Here is an 18441-nt window from a genome sequence, read left to right as displayed (position 1 = left end):
TATTACCGTATAATATCATATAATTTATCTACAGGTATATGTCTAATCTGGCCATGTTACAACTTTTTACCACTGAGAAGAAAAAATTAAATCTGAAACTTAAGATAGAAAAGAATATGTCCAACTCTGTTTCTTAAGTGTACATATTTTGGGCCCAATGCTGGCACTGAGAACAGAATTTATTTTCCTATGATTACGCATTGCCAAAAAGTTAATAAGATCTGGTTGCTTAGTCCAAATGTCCAGATAGAATTCGCATTCTGTAAAATGTTCGTTTAGCGGGAATTTAACTGTACTAAATTCTATGTTAAAACCCTACTGATATAATTGGGAATGGGTCGGGAAGTTATTTGAGATAATGCTGTAATAATTGAATAATGAATGAAAAAATTTCATGTAATGTGTGTTTGGTGGTAGGAAATATTATTTATGCTTGAGAATGAGAATATGTGACTTTAAACATTTCAGTACATTTTCTTGTATGAGTTTCTGTACCACTATATTATTTATTAGTATTATGTATCAGGGCCCAATTAAAAGTACACAATGGAAGCACCATGAGAAAAAGGTTGGTTTCTTCTATTCCTCTAAGCTTTGCCTATAAGCTAAGATTATTCTTTTCTTCTTCCACATTGTACAATGGTGACAACTAATCTTATCATATGGACTTACCTTCTTCCACTGTTCCCATTTGTTCGGAAGCTGGTGAAGGAGGAGGAGATGGAGGGAGATTGGTTGTATCTTCTACAGCTACAATAGAAAGTACATGAATAATTGTCAATAGAATAAAAAAAAAAACTAAATGAAAGCCCTACTGTTCAAGAGAGATGTGTGGTCAATATTTAGAAACATGAAGAAGGTTAAAATTACAGTCTTATTTCTCTTTGCTAAACAGTTTCTTAGAAAAAAAAACAAGAACTCACCATTATTTTTTTTGTCCTTAAAGGGAACCTGTCACCACATTTTCAAAAACACAGTTAGTGACAGGTTCCCATAGAGCGCCGTTAACTAGATACCACCTTTCTTTTAGCTAAAAATTGTTCCCCTTACATTCCCATAAAATTAACTTTATGCTTTATTGCCTGGCATAAGAGGGGGCATGCCTGCTCAGTCAACATCTAAGATGTCATCTAAAATTTTCCATATCTACCCCATGTATGTATCTGATCACATGAAATCCATGGACTTGTGATCCATGGACTTTCATGTGATCAGATACATACATGGGGTATGGGGTAGATATAGCAGTTAGACCTGTCAATCAGGAACAAAGAGGCTGGGCCCAAGATTTGAAGACTCAGTCAAAATAAGGGGGTGTTGTTCACTGGCAGCTTGGGAGAAAACACAAGTCGTATCTTGAATAAAATAGTTAAGTATGCCAACTTGTTTATCAGAAAATCAGCTGTAATTAAATGGGTATTCCGGGAATATGAACGTCTGATACAAAAACCCATAATGCTATAAATAGTTGAATATAACAAAACTGAATGTCATTAGTCACAACATTTTATGGCCTTTCTAAAGTATGCAGAGTTATCACCAAGTTGGCCACCACTGGAGACTGCAAGTCCCATGATCAACGGACTGATTAAAGGGCCAGTAGCACTTTAATTCTTCATTACAGTGTATGTCACCAGCATTATTCTGCTAAGGGGAGCAAAATTTTAAATAACAACTAATTACATATTAGCTTATATTTTACGGACGCATTTGTATATGAGTTATGCTTATTCCTGGATTCCTTAGCAGCAGGAATTGTTGGTTTGGGGGTCAAATTTTGGTAACAGATCTTCTTTAAGTTTTCCAATTCTATTAAGTTATTTGATTATTAAACATAAACTTTCTATTCAAAGGAAAATTGTATGTCAACCAGTAACATAGCACACAATAAATGTCAAAAAGCCCAATATTTTAGTGGGTATTGCCCTTTAATATTATTTTGTTTGGTTTTACATGCCATCAATACTTGGCCAGGCTGACAAAGTGGATTTCTATTTTCTGAATTCTAAAGCCAGCATTAATAGAGAAAATAGTTGAGCCAGCATAATGAACAATGTATTAGTTGTTGTCACTGTCAATTAGTGGAGGTTTGCAAATGAAGATGCAGATTCTAGGTTTCTTGCACAGCTCTCCATAATAGAACATTTTGAGAATAAATCATACAGCAGAAGTGGAATCCATCTGTTTGTCTGTAAGTACTCAGCTTAGTAAGCCTTGGATTTTGAAATATACAGGAACACACATATGGATCTGTCAATAGCAATAGGTGGCTCATTCCTTTATCAAAACAACTTAAAATGCAAAAATAGAGGAACCAAACCAGAATGTATTGTATCATACTGATGGTTTGAAACAATCCATAAAATAGCGCTCCAAATATTTTTTATACTTACAAGGTCATTCATACCATTTTGTAACAGTTTAATGCCAAAGTCTTCATTGTTAGATACATTTAAATAATTGAAATGAATTAAGCAAAATGCAGTATAAAAAATATAAGTGAAATAAAGGTATCTAAATACATCAAAGAATAACTAAAACAACCTTTTAACTGGTGTTGACCAGGTTAGAAACACATCATGATGCACTCTATTAGGAAATGCCACATAATGAAAGGGGCCCTATGGTATGTTTAGGATTTTCATGTCATGGTAAAAGTAGAGGGGGGGGGGTCATAATGTGCAACTCTCTCTTTTTCTGTACTTGACCTGTACTGCATCACAAAGACAACCCATTTATTTAAATGGAAACCGTGTAAAACTTTTTTAACCTGTTGTCACTGCAGGGAAAAAATACACATCAGATTACTGATAATTAGAAATGAGCGAGAAGTCGTGGAAGCCCTATTCAACTTCCTGGAGCCCTTTCTGGAATGGCATGCACATTGCCCCAATCATGGCAGAATTTCTGCCAAGGCCGGGAGACTTTCAAAAAGAAGCCAGGCTCCTGGAGGGCAGCCACTCTCGTTTTTTTTCCATAAATTATATGATCAGGGCAAAGCACCAGAGCTCCAGGACCTCCAAGTTTCGTGACTTTGTACTCACCAATCAACTGGAAATTTATGACTAATCAAATGTTTAATGAAATTCAGATCAAATTCAACTTTATTCAATTCAATCCGGACAGGAACACCTCCAACAAGTGTCTAAAGATGACATCCACTTCAAATGTTTTACCTTGCCAAGACATTCCTATCCATAGGCTATGTATCTAAAATAGAGGAACTCTGTAAGGGCAGAGAACTATGAAGCTAGTGCAGCTTTAGTTTAACAGTAATAAGTAGAGGTCCTCGGTCTAGAGCATAGTCTTATCAGGAGGACACTGCGCCCCTCACTGAGCACTGCTCTCATAACATTACTGCTGATTCATAGAAAAGCCTCCTGTTCTACACCCATGTTTGGAAAATCTTCTAATCCTTACTATTAACCCCCATTATCAAAGTAGAATCAAAAAGGTATTGCCATATCTGTAGTCAGTCCCATGGAACTTTAAGCGTTACCTGTTAAAGTGGTATTCCCATGAAGACAGGATTCTTAAATATACTCAAAATAACAAAATAACACATTCTCTAATTCACTGCTATTAGCTTCTCCTGTCTGTAAACTGCAGTGCTCTGCCTCCTGTCCCTATCCCTCCGCATTGCAAGAGCAGCTCAGACACAGGCACGTCCTGCCAGCAAGCAGCAGTGTGCAGAGATTTACTCTACAAGCTACAGACAGGTAAGGTCTTTATCCGGGAAGGAGCCATATAGCAGAGTTGACTGTGTCTGTTATAGGTGAGTTAGCAGTACTAGTAGAATGTTCAGAAGCTAAATAAAAGTGTAGATAAATCCTGTACTATGACAAGTCGGCTTATATTCAGGATTATACGCTAACAGTTTCTTCCCATCTTCATGGTCCGTACCTATAAATATTACTGTTTCCCTGATTCTGCCCCACAGGCGATCGCATAACAAGCTAATATTATTCACTCAATGGTCTTACAAAGCACACAGCCTTACTATTATCATTTTTCAGCTTTTCCTCCCATAGAGAAAAAATACTTAAAAAGCCATTTTCTCAGTGTGTGCCACTCCATGATCACTTGCACTCAATGCCAGCTAATTTTGCCATTGAGTGGCAGTAAAGCTACCCTTCAAAGGATTTCTAATAAAATCTGCTTAAACAAATTCCCCAAAGTAAAACTGCTATTGAACGCATTTCAATGAATCCGTTCTGCGACTCTACTGTGGAAAATAATAATGTAGACAAATATTTAAGTATGCAAAGAAGCAAGACACAACAGGCTCGTGAATACCAGTTGTGACAATTATAGCTGGCCCGAAGGTAAAAAAGATCACCCCTCCATTTCTATTAATGTCATGTACAGGAACTTCATTTGTGTTTTTTTTTTAAACCAATCTATAAATAATTTTGCAGTGAGAGAAAATATAAAAAATAAATGACATCAGAACTTCTCATAAAATTATTTAATGAGAGTAGCCACAAGGACCACATTTATGTGGCAGACAACAAACTCCCATTATTTATTAATAATTTTTTGACAAAAGGTTCCCAACCTAACTGCCATTCTTAGCTCCTCCTAATTCCCAATTGCTCCTTCGCCTAACCATTATTGGCATCTACAAATCTTTTTGCACTTAAAGGGACCAGGGTAACCAGGTTGATGTAATCTAAAGTCCTAAACCCAGTTATGTTTGCAATGTCTACCCCATGTATGTATCTGATCACATGAAAGCACAGCATGCCTCCATGGACTTTTACTCCTCCATGGAGGCATGCTAAGTATTTATGTGATCAGATCCATACATGGGGTAGATGTTGCCAATGTAACAGAAGATGACATCACCCTGGTCACATAACATCTAGTGCCCAATGATGTAAAAGAGCTCTCTCTCAATGTTCTGAACAGCAATCCTGTCAATCAGGAATAAGGAGACAGGGCAGTGCAGCAAACACTGCATTTACTGGACCCCATTACTATCGTTGGACTCCCCTCATTTGCAAGTTTACAAATTTTCCTTTTAACATTACGGACATGTAGAGGAACCATTCACGGATAAGAGCAATGTTTTTTAATCATACTTTTTAATGAAGCATTAATTTTGGGTTGATTTAAATAGCAGGTTCTCGTGAAAGGGAACCTGTTACTACAAGCCTCCATTATAAACTTCACACAGTACCTTAAAGACAGGGATACAGGCATTCCAATGTTTCTATTAAGGTTTCTGTAGGATTCCACTGTGCCATAAAAACATCTTTTATTCCTCCTCAGTTAACTCCTGCATCCAGTCAGGCACCGTATTGCCCCTCCGCCCTGCTCTCTTCTCCATGTCACTACCTGCCCTTTTCCTATAGTGGGGCATACAGAGTGCATCAGTATCTTTGAGGCCCAGCTTCCTCCTCAGGTAAACCACGCACTGTACCTTACGTCACTAAATGCCCGTTCCTAATGGCAGCGCATGCACAATGGGGCTTATTTACTAAGGGTCCCACGGGCGCATTTCCGTCTGGTTTTCTGACGGTTTCGGTGATCACACCGGCTTTCATGAGACAGAAATGGGGGGGCAGGCCGTCGGATGATCCAACGGATTCGGTCTGAGCGCGGGATTTAACTTTAAAATTGTGTTGCAAGACATGCGTTTACAAACACCAGGAAGAAGAAGGTGAACTCTGGCGGATCTGATCCAGGAAGCCACATGTGGGAAATCGGCGCACGATCTTACTGAATCGTGTCGAAGTGCATGATCGCCAGACACTCCGTATGACGGGAACTCCGTCGGCCCGGGTAAGTAAATGTGTCCCAATGTGTCTGTAATGTGAAAGAACAGTGCAGCGCCCCTGCATTAAGGAACTATGCGGCCGTGCATCAATATGAACGTGCACGGTGCGCCTGAGGATGTATTTGGGGGACTAGAGTTAAGCAGGGACTGTCGCCTAGTTACTGGACCCTGTCTAGTGTAGTTTCCAGTAAGCAGGTAGGGACCATCAGATGGATTATGTTTTATGGCACTCACCCCTTTTTTGTTGCTTCTTTCTTCAAATTTATTTGATCATACTCACATCCAAGCATTACATGGTGGAGGGAGGACAAAAACAACAGTTTCGTAGTTTGAACTAGTAGTTTGGAGCTGGAAGAAGCGCAGAGTCGGGAAAAACACCCATCGCTCTGACAGACATGAGTTGTTGTTTATGTCATCCCTCCACCATGTAATGTTTGTATGTGAGTATGTTTAAATAAATTGAAGAAAGAAGCAATGATAAAAGGCGAGTGCCATTCACATTACTACAAGTCTCATTGGATGTTTACTTATGAATAGAGCACAACCCCTGAAGCCCCTAGTCTCCGAGTTTGACCTAAAACGCTTTTTGTCCAGGGTCTTTAAGCAGTGCCGTACATGTGTTTTTTTGCATATATGAATTCAGTTTTATGGCTCAGTTTTGTGTACATCTTTCTGTTCCCAATCTGCTCCATTACAGAATAGCTATCTCATACTACAATGAATATTCCACATGTTATAGATAATTTGTGCTCATTACTTGTTAAGCCCATCTTGGCAACAAGTTTTTAAACAATTAAACAGCGGATTCACTATGTAGAATGAGAAGATCTGGAACAGAAGGTAATAAAATGAGATGTATCCCAGTTTGTGCTAATCAGTGTTATTATAGCATTGTCATTTCTTGTGGAGAGAAGTCCGCCATCCACCCTGGGGGAACAAATTAGTTTCATTTCACATGAAGGAGCCAAAGAATACGCAGCATGTAACATTGGAATGAGTTTGTGGTGGCTTCAGGGTGTGAAGATAGGAACAGCAAGCACCTTCAGCCATGTGTCATGCTTTGAGTAATTACCTGCTCAGTATCATATGGGGTTGGCAGCTATAAATGGGACTGTATATGGCTATAAACATGACATTTAAAAACTGAGACATTTAGAAAAAAAATGGTTTTATTTAACCCCAAAAAATATGGCAACCATAATCACAGGGTAAACATAAGGTTTTTAGAGGTTGGGGATGAAACAGTGTATTAAAGCGCAGGTTTATGTAAAAGTTTGCATTTAACTTTCTTTTTTTTGTCTCAATAATATCCATTTTGGGTAGTGATGCTCTGGAAGGGAAAACTATAGTTAACTTCATCACATTTCAGTACAAATGTCTCAATACGGCTACTGCTCTAGTTTTAGCATCTCTAAAATTTTGGTCCAAAATTGTCATAAATTATTAATCATAGGCATTTGTTGGATTCTGAACAACTACAACATTTCCTTATGATGTACATGAATAAAGAAAACACACATGTGGTGGTAACAAACACTGATGTTAATACAATGATAGAGATGTTCTAAAGCTAAGGAGGAAGGAGGGATGGTTTACAGAAAGGCTCATGGCGCAGAAGAAATCTTGCCCCATGTCTATTACTAGTCATGACTCCGCAAGACAGTACAAACCGCACTCACATCCCAATACACCCTGATTTACCTAATGGCAGTTCTCCTGGAGGGCCCTTGTGTTGGACTTCCTTCTCCTGTTCACCTCTCAGGACCGCTACAGCATCAGCAGTTACTACTTGGACTATGCGTGCAGATACCTCCTCTGCCGAAGCACCAAATGGGCAAAACGAGACAAGCAAACAATACAGATATTGTTAATATAAATGGGCAGGGAGGTTAAAAAGTCATAAAAGAGTGGAAAGAGCTATACTAGGAGATACTAACAATATGTTAACTCTGTGTGTACTGGACCAAATGTTGACAATGACAATAGACAGTTCAAATGTTAGGAACATGAAACATGAACCAAATAAATGAAACAGTGGAATAAATGCAGATGTTGGTCAGAATCAATATGACAAGGATCAGTTACCAGATTCATGAGGACACAAGTGTCAAACACAGATTCCTTGTATTCAGAGGTTTCTACTGATTGACAGATTTCTCCCTTGACTACTGCATAGGAAGAATTTTCTCAGGGGTGGGATGTAGGAGCCAGCAGTTAATATTTTGCAAGTACTCACGTCTTGTCTACTTGAAAAATGATATAAAAATGATAGGGGTGAAAATGTTACCCAACTTCCATGCTGAACAGAAAAAGATTGGTGATTTACACCACAGATAGAGATGGAGGCAGATAACCCTAGTGCAACACCATACTAACTCCCTGCCGTGGACAGCATGGCCATGAAAGAGATGTTGACTTCATGTTCTTTCCATAGCGTGAAACATCTGAGGAGTGAGCGTAGCACCCCAATCAATCATCCATTATTAATATATCTATGGATAAACTCCATTCAATTAATTTAAGAAATATTTTGTTACATTTTTTTGTTTGGAATTATTTGATTGAAGCTATCAAAAAATGTTGGTAGAATAGGAATATACAGGTTAAAGAAATAGTTTTTACTAACAGGCCTAAGTAAAATATGCCCTTCTAAGAGTACAGCGTTATAACCAAAATGACTGTCTAACAGAAGGCGAGCTGCATATGGATCATAAATACTTCATGTTTTTTTTTTACAAGGTAGCAGAGTTATCCATATAATAATTCACAGCATGAATCACTCAATGCACGACGCAACTCATCTATGACATATGAAATGTGCAACATCAGGAAGATTATGCAGGTGGTAAGAACGCTATTAGGTTATACATTCTGTAGATTTATGAGCTGTGACTATAATTCTATCAGTATATGCTAACATTTTTTCAATATTAGTCATCAAGTATATGCTCCATTTTATATATTAACAAATCATATGAGATATTTTTCTATAACCAGAGATATGTACCCCCATGTCTGGAAGCCCATAGGTAAGTAAATTAGGACAGTGTACAGGATAGAGTCGTGAACATGAGGAGATTATTATTGTTATTATTGTCTCCGATGTTATGTTGATTTACAAAATTGATTCACCATTTTAAAACAACAGAATGTTGTGCTGATCAACCTTTTCTTTCCAGAGTAAGGGCATTTTCTGTTCCAAAGTTATGTATTTTCCTCAGCAACAGTGGGCGGAGACTAACCTCTGCCTGTGTCTGCCCGGTAGCTGAGTCAAATTTAGGTTGCCAATAGTTCCGAGGAAGCCTTGTGCTTTCTCATTAAAGGAAATCCCCCTGCACACCATTTTATCTAATTCTTGTATGCAGCCATTACTGAAATAACATTTATACTTTCCTTATGGAAATTAATTGCAGAGGCTGCTGGGGGAATGAAGTAGCTTCAGACAGCTCTGGGTGTGAAGGCTTCTTTATTCCAATCAAACTCCCCGGGATACTTACCTAGCTGCCCATTGCATCCTCTTTGCAGTGTGTATCTGGCAGCAGGCAAGCTTTGCAAAAGCACAGTATTTCCGTTATGTCTGTCTGTCAGCAAATGGAGATGCGCTGCGAAGAGGATGTGACAAGCGACTAGGTGGTTATGAAGGGGCGACTAAAGATGCTGAGAAGCCTTCACTTCTGGTGCTGTCTCAGGCTACTCAACACCCCTAGTAGCCTCTGCAATTACTTTGCTTAAGGAAAAAAGATTTTCAGTAATGGCTACATATAGGAATTAGCTAAAAAAAGGTGTGTAGATGCTGCATTGAGGGGGAATATACAATGGGAACTACTTCAGAAGGTAGATTCCCAATGGTGGATTTCCTTTAAGAAAATTATCAGTAAATCCACTGAGATTCTTACAAGTAAATCCACTGTAGCAGCTAGCAGCTTTCATCACATGTAATAAGTAGTAGAAACCAGCAGTGAAATAGTTCCATGAAGTATATAGTCTGTGCTCTATGAAGACTAAGGGTTCTATGCTGTGCAGAAATCGCCAAGGTGGGGGAGGGGACTACAGAGGAGGGTATGACATAGCTTGAGGTGCGAGAGATAAAAGGTTCTGCAGAATCACAGACTGGGGTGGAGGGACAAATACTAAAAACGGGATATCTTTTACTTCCTTTTTCTGTGTAGGAGAATTTGAATACACAGCAGTGAATAAACTCAGCTACACACCGATAGCACTGTCACATGACCTCCCCCTCCTTACTGCACAGTGAGGAGGGACCAGCAGACTCTCCTCTGTGAAATTGTATCTCTAAACAGCTCAAAAGGGGAAATCAGCACAGCCAGGAGACGCAGCTACTTTAGAGCCAGGGTAAAATGAGGAAGATATCAAAGAAACTGTAGAACGCAAATCTAGATAATTTTCAAAGTTGTTCTAAATTCCAAGAGTTATTCATTTGTAAGAAAAAAAATATCGGAGTTGTGCTTTAAAGGGCGTTTCTGGGCTAAATAAACATATCTTTATAAATATAGATATAAAAACTAAAAAAATGAAGACGCACTCCAATTAGATTTGGAATGCTGATTAATTTTTTTACTTTTTGGATATCTTTCAAGCCCTTTTACCTGGACTTTGGAGCTTTGTTTGCACCCCCCCCCCCCCCACCCACACACACACTTTAGGGGTTGTTGATACTTTAATTTTCTTAAATTTATATGTAGATATCAGACTGGTATAGTTACAATGACCTAACCATATGATATGTTATTGTACACAATAGAACAAGGCTCTGTCTGTAGTGTATTGGTTATCCCCAACGCTCTCATTGAAGTGTCACAACTTTAACGATAACTATTGTTAACCTATCCTTTGAACTAGTCATTAATCATATAAGTTGGTGTAACTAGTATCAGATTTAAAAAAAATTAGAATATGTTTCAGGTTGCATTACAACATTTGAGATAAAGAAATATTTCAGACAACCAGAGAATTAAAAAATATTGGAGGAGTGTGAAGCCACTGAGCCTTCAAGTACACGTGTACAATACTCTGAATATTCTCAAAAGACTATTACATTCACATTACCTAAATATAACAATAGCAGGCATGTAACTTTATGGGATTACACAGATTTTCGCACTGGCTAAAAGTAACCATCCTGCCTCAAGGGACTTCCTCAAGAGCGGCATTGCTTCATAACTTCTACTTTGATGCTTATTTCAAGAGACAAGAGAAAGGAGCTCTGCGGCGGAAATTGTGTTTTTACTATTAATGATGCTGAAAAAAGGACAGACACTTCTGAACTAATGGACGTCCTCTATAAATAGCGGAGCCAGCCGCTTCAATTTACCCTTGAAGGCTTCATCCAGTGATTCCTCCAACTCTACTTTCTAAGGGTTCACTCAAAGTTCAAGGAATTAGAAGGGTACATATAATTCCATCTCCCAGGCTCTCAATCTAGAGTGGTCCTAACATTTATGTGTTTTGGCATGCCTTTTGCCAACTCATTCTTTCCTATTTCATTACTTCTATGCGGAGTATGAATTGCAGCAGATAAGATTGAAGTACAGGCACGAGGAGAAGCTGCCAGATAGTAAAGAATCGGAGCAATGTGGCTGAAAGATGCAAATGATATTGGCTATATAAAATTGCCACATTGGTTTGAAAACGGGAGATTGGCAAACCTTCCTAATTTGTATTTATGTTAGTTTTAGGCTACATTCACACGAACGTATGGGGGACGTATATACGGCCGACGTATATACGGCCGATATACGTCCCCCATACACTCCTATGGGCGCACGGCACCCTACAGGAGCGGTACGGTGCCGCACCCGTTCCGTACCCGGGAGAAAGATAGGACCTGTCCTATCTTTCCCCGTAATACGGCGCCGTGCGCCATAGGTTGCTATGGAGAGGGGCGGGGGTGAGCTGCGCTCACCTCCTCCTCCTCTCCCCGTACACTGCCGTTGCCCGCTACGGTACGGTACGGGCGGGCAACGGCAGTGTGAATATAGCCTTAGTTGGAGAACATCTTCAATGGTCATACTGGATTTGTGACTTTTCGGGCAGCAATGTTATCTGTATGGTTCTAAACAATCAATTTGGAAACCACAAGGCCCGTCTTCCAAAGCCCACTTCTGATAGCTGTCCCCTCAAGGTTCATAGGTTAATATGTAACAAAATGTAGAACGCAGTTATAAAAAACATTGGGAGAGCTTTATCAGATGTGTCTGAAATCAAAACTATTCTAGTTTCTCATGGCAACCGAACAAAGATCAGCTTTCATTTTCCCACAACAGCTAAGCTCTGATGAACAACGAGAACAGTTTTGCAGTTTTACCTCTACAATTTTCCAATAACTTTTCTGTATCAATTCCTCACAGTTAATATATTGCTTCTTGCCGTCATTATATAGGAAGCTTCATAGTTTACTTCCTGTGGATAAATAACAGTACCTGGTCATTGATGTCACAATAGGTGCATGGCCTATTAGCATCACAGAAAGTAATCAGAGCCATGTGTGACATCACATGTCCCGTTTTTTTATCCACAGGAAATAAACAATGAAGCTTCATGTTGAATGACAGAAAGCAAAGATCTAGGAAACCGTGAAGAATTGATAAAAAAAAGTGTATTGCAACATTGCATAACTTTCCATTACACACATAATATTAATTACTCGCTGAAAGTGTACAACCTTTAAGCCCCTTAAATTCAATTATCCTCAAATACACATACATTTCCAACCAACCACTTATCAAAATCTTTTTTTAAACCCAAACATGAGAAGTCCTTGATGATTACTATGACAATATCATCAAATGCTCTAATGTCACACCATGTGTATGCATGGTGGGGGTAGAGGATGGTGGCACATAAACAAGTTCTGTAATTTGAGGCTTCTTGAACATAGGCAACTTGGATAAGTGATAGTAACAATGAAGTCATGGGTATTCAGGCTACTTGTTAATCTAGGACAGTGGGACAGACTGTAAATTTTACCCCTATATACAGTATTATGTACTGAACATGTACAAAATTTGCAACATACAAACACCCTAGATCACATATTCTGCATAAACTCATATCAATATAGCAACATGCTTGCATACATTAAATGTAAGGCCATGGACCATGTTCAACAAGTTTGACTACAAACACAGCAGTGTGTAAGTTACTTACAATGTGTCATGTACAATGTGGTATCATGAATTCATGTTAGGTAGTGCTCCAGCTGTAACTTTTACAACCTGTAAAAGGAGCTCAAGCTACAACACCATCACCCAACATGGTCCAAAGTGAGCATGACACTAAAACACAATCTAGCTTCTAAGTGAAGAAGGTCGTACAACTAATAGTAGAAGATACAATTGGCGCTCTTCAAGTGCACCTCGGTCTGCACCTTTTGCAGTGTGCCTCATGTATATTGACTTTCCAGATGTTCCGTGCAGCTTTTCACCTTTTTTGCGACTTTTTAGGTGCAAATCTGCATCTGGCCCATGGTAGGTGCAAAGGAAGTTTTTTTGTTTTCATGGACCCGATTTTAACATGTAAAATGGAATTATTTCACATGTTTTAACTGTTTAACATTTTGCACAGTAGCCTCTTTCATCAAAATTCTTAAATTTTTTAATTTTTATTTTTTATTGGTTACTTCTAAGGGTGAGGTCACACAGCAGTTTAATTGCGTTTTTAATGCATTTTGAAACTAATTACAACAGCCTAGGAGAGGTGATTTGCCTTATTTCATTACTGTTAACATTTGCATTTACAAAACGCAATATAAACGCTGCGTTAATTCATGTGTTAACATTGCGTTTACTATGCGTTTTGTAAATTCAAATGTTAAATTTAATGAAATAAGGCAAATCCACTCTCCTCAGCTGTTGTAATTAGTTTCAAAATGCATTAAAAATGAAACATGTTAAATCCCAAATTAACAGTAGTGTCCACTCCTGCATATAACCCCCTCACGTGGCTTGTGTCCATGTGGATTTGAGACATATGCAACAAAAAGTCTCAAAAAGAAGCCATATCATAGCAGAAATATAAAATTATATAAGGCATTACATATGGAACAGGGGTGAGGGCCCTGTGCGCAAGAGCTTACAGTCTATGAGGATGGGGGGGGGCACAAGAACTTACAGTCTATGAGGATGAGGGGGTGACACGAGAGGTATAAGAGCTTGTATAATGATCCAGCCATTCTTTGTAAGGAAACAGAATAAAATAATTTAATAAATAAAGATTTTGCTTGAACCAGCCAACAGCCACCATCTTATATACAAGGTCCAAGGTGAAAGTGACAGCAGAGAAGCCTGGAGCTTGGTATATAGCTAGTGTTTGCCGGATAATAGACAGGAGGACGACATAGGATGGATTAGGAAAGAGAGAGTTGACATTTCATGCAGTTAGCGAGTGTGATAGGCTTGTCTAAAGAGATGCTTTTTAAGAGCACTTCTGAAGCTTTGGAGTTTGGGAATTTGTGCTAGAGTGTAGGGAAGGTAATTCCAGATAATTAGTGCAGCTCGGGAGAAGTCCTGGAGACGTAAGTGGGAGGTTTAAATTAAGTTAGAGAATAATCTTAGAGCAAAATGGATGTTTCTCCCTACCATGTGGTGTCACTGTCCTCCCTCCCTGTGTTTTTTCACATGTCTATGAGTATGACTAATCGATCATTTCATAAGAAGATTCAAGATGAGTCATCTTTTCTCTACTGATATATAATTGAATCAAGGACCGTTTACTTGAATCCTCCGTTGCACCTGATCACCCAATATATTCTTTGTCTGAAGATACTCAGGCACAAAATAAGAGCCAGAGAGAAGTTCTGATAACAATTCCTTCTATTCCGGACGCCCGGAGAATAATCTTAAGAACACTGGAACATCATAGAGCACATATATAATACCCATGCAAACAGCCAGGAACAAGTAAATCTCAGATTCTGACTATTAACCTCTTGATATACCACAGTCATTACTAATCATTATGCAAACAAGAGCATTTTTATAGACCACAAAGACTGTGGAGTAATGGTTTCTATGGTTTCTGTAAGAACATATCATATTCACAGAATCCACCAAAATATGCATATTTTACACTATGTTCACTTCACTTTACATCACATCACATCACATCACATCACATCTACTTAGGGGGGCATGGTGGCTGAGTGGGTAGCACTTTTGCCTTGCAGCGCTTGGGTCCTGGGTTCAAATCCCACCCAGGTCAACATCTGCAAAGAGTTTGTATGTTCTCTCCATGTTTGTGTGGGTTTCCTCCGGGTCCTCTGGTTTCCTCCCATACTCCAAAACATACTGTTAGGTTGTTTAGATTGTGAGCCCCATGGGGACAGGGACCAATTTGACATGCCTTGCCCAGCCCTGCGTAACCTGTGTGCACTATATACATAAAGAATTATTATTATTACTTCCATGAAATTCTATGTCAGGTTCTATAAAAAAAATTGTCAAACATTTTTTGCCCAGTAAAATGACTGACAGCATGAATGAAATTTATCAGACATTACTGTAGTCTGTGGCATCTGGTAGGAGATATACTGAAAGTGGTCATGTCACAGCTCCACCATAATACTCGTTGTTCTGTTTCTATGACAGTAAGAAAACATGGAAATGCTTAGGGTAGATGTGACCAGAGCCTTGCAGGCACAGGGAGTAATGTATATTACATAAATTACACATGGTTTTTTGTATTTCCTAATTTTGTACCCCATGTAAATAAACCAGAAACCAGATTGTAAGCTCTTGTGAACCTGGATCTCATTCCTTTTGTTTCCTCTTACCATGTCATGTGTTAATGTCTTTGTATTTCCGCGATCTGTACAGTGCAATGAAATATGACGGTGCTAAAGATTTATTATTTATTATTAATAGTATTATTTTTATTATTAATGTTTACTATGAAATAAGTGATTTTTTAGGGTTCTGTTTGCTATAATATGTTTTCTTTGGCTGAAATAAATTTCAGTGTACAGTAAATACAAAGGTTCACAAGTAGAAGGATATAATTTTATAACCAGAATTCATACATCTCTCATACAACGTTTACTGTATTCCCATGTCCACTTCTGCTGTTGTGTTGGTGCCTGGGCTATCCAGCATAGATAAGGTTAATTATCCGTTTGTCTCTAGGGATACTGAATGCTGAGTCTTTGTGGACTGGCTATGGGGTTGTCATGACAACAGTGGGGGGAAGCAGCTGGTTTCGGGCCTGGAACCAGGATCGGAGACAACTGTTTCATCACAACTAATTATGTTGCCGACACTGGAGCTTTTATACTCAAATATAAATCTTCCTTTAATAAACATTTTACTATAGAACAGGCCAATATTTTCCTATCTACTGCATCGATATATATGACTCATCAGTACACAAAAGCATATAGACAGAGGTGGGGGGATTATAATGTTACTTCCCCCATCCCCCATCCTTCCCAGCATCAACAATATTGGGCATTCACGGCCTGTACCCAAAATTCAGGCTTTGTGCCCCCCCCCTTCCAGCACAAGGTAAAACAACTCTCCCCACGGTTTTATTATCAGAAGTAAAACCAGACAGCAGAGGGCACAAACTCTTGTCAGTGAGGGCGCTATATATAATATACCGTATTTTTCTGACTATAAGGCGCACCGGATTATAATGTGCACCATCAATAAATGCCTGCTAAAACATCTAGATATAAGGCACACCGGATTGTAAGGTGCACCTGATCATAAGGATGAATGACCAGCAGGTGGCAGACCTTTGCACTGTTCAAGGCAGCTGTTGTCTGTAAGTACGGTTTATGCAGTATTTAAGGCGCACCTTTGATTTCTGAGAAAATGAAAGGATTTTTTGTGCGCCTTATAGTCAGAAAAATACGGTATATAAGTATATAAATAAATAAGTATGTGTGTATAAACATAGATACTACAAAAATGTATAGTATGATAAGAACTTTCTTCTAGTCAATGCACCTTAAATGTTTACATTCAGGGCATTAATTGCACAATGCCTGTATGTATGTCCCCATCGTCAGTCTGGAATTATTACATAAGAGTCTGGCTCTTCCCCTTTTAAGTGACAAAAACTGCAAAAGTCTGCATGTGGTATGTCATATGACATCTAATCAGCTTTGACCCCCCTCAAATAACTTTATACTGTATATAAAATTTCCCTTAGAATGATAATAAAGAAACCTCTAAAAACACGTTCGATGTTCATTATCTAATGACCAAACAGGAGGTGAACTAAGTTAGCTGTACACAATAAGGACATGTTCACATGTTGCATTTGGAAATGCAATTGAAGCGCAGCAGGAAGGATCTACTGCCGAACTCAGGTGAGTTAAGACCAAAATGCTGCGTTTGGGAACTAGCAACATTGATTACCAGCAAAACACTGTGTTACTTCCCAAAAGCAAGCATTTAATTCTTAAAGCATCTGCGTTTTGGAGCAGCTCCTTCCTGCTGCACCTGAATTGGGTCTCTAAACCAACATGTGAATACAGCCTAAAATATAATTGTAAGAAAAATAAGGCCCAAAAGGGTAGCAGGGGTAATCATTAAACCAAAACCTTTTAATTCCGAAGGGTTATTGAATATCCCTTTATACCTTATCCTGTAAATATCAATGCAAATCGACTTACATGAACCCTTTGGGGTCTAAAGGTTTCACAGCTTTCCTGATTTTTACTCACACTTTATTTTTCTTCTTTGGTTTATAAGCTTTCCTTCAATGGCCTAAAGGTACACTTAAAGGGATTTTCCAGGATAGGTCATCAATTTAATGAAAATATGGCACTCCAGACCAAGTATAACATACCTAGCATAGTATAGAACATCAGTAATAGGCAATTGTATACTCTTTTTTTGCAAGAATTTTTGGCAATTTAAAATGTCAATCCTTAGATTGCTTCCAAATTCATTTAAGTAAGTTATATTTTTGTGACAAAATTATTGTGGGAACAGGCAATGTTATAAAAAATAAGCATTCTATAATTATCAATAACATCTCATAGTCCTCATATGCTAGTGCGAAATATCACTGAATTAAAGTAAAATGGATGCAATAATCATATGATCATATATCATTTTCATTCTCTTTAAAGGCTTTGTTTTATATCTTACCATTGCCTGTTTTCGTTTCTAGAAAACATACCATACATCCTCCATTTTTTGAGTATGGAATTGTAAAATGTAAAAGAAATGTCATGGGATACTAGAACATAAATTATAGAACACATTGGGCATATTTACTAAGGGTTTTGCGCCGCACTTTAGTCAGACTATTAGCGTTCTTCATGGCTAAAACTGCCTGCACAGGTATTTAAGAAGTGTGTGCGCTGGGATTGTGGCACACCCGACCCTTTTGTGGCGCAGCTGCGCTGCTTCCATGCAACACAAATTAGGGGGCGTGCCGTGGAACAGTCTGACTGATTCGGACTGAGCGCCGTATTTACCTGGCAAATTGTGTTGCAAGCCTTATGTTAAAGATGCACAACAAAAAACATGGTGAACTCTGTTGGACCTGAGCGGGGAAGCGATACTTTCATGATTTCTGGCGCACAATCTTAGTGAATCGCCGAACACAGCAATATAGACGGATAATGCACTTTCACTGAACTCGGCCGGCATTGTAAGTAACTGTGCCCCATTATGTCACATTCTCTT

The 18441-nt window shown here is 38.6% G+C and overlaps 1 protein-coding gene across 13 annotated transcripts in view; it reads right to left on the bottom strand.

Annotated features, from left to right (window-relative positions):
- Positions 1-18441, bottom strand: part of MAP2 (microtubule associated protein 2) — a 136774-nt gene that overhangs the window by 32807 nt on the left and 85526 nt on the right. For 10 of the 13 annotated variants that reach the window (XM_072121299.1, XM_072121292.1, XM_072121294.1 and 7 more), the window contains 2 exons: positions 7484-7597; positions 673-750 (listed from right to left, as the gene is read on the bottom strand). In XM_072121299.1, the coding sequence (XP_071977400.1) occupies positions 673-750; positions 7484-7597 (192 nt within the window). The remainder of the gene's footprint in view (positions 1-672; positions 751-7483; positions 7598-18441) is intronic. The other 3 variants (XM_072121298.1, XM_072121303.1, XM_072121304.1) reach the window with 1 other exon arrangement.

The sequence above is a fragment of the Engystomops pustulosus genome, chromosome 8 (genome assembly GCF_040894005.1).
Source record: "Engystomops pustulosus chromosome 8, aEngPut4.maternal, whole genome shotgun sequence".
Taxonomy (NCBI): Eukaryota; Metazoa; Chordata; class Amphibia; order Anura; family Leptodactylidae; genus Engystomops; species Engystomops pustulosus.
Note: the sequence above shows the minus strand (reverse complement) of the source record. Positions and strands in the feature narration are given on the sequence as shown.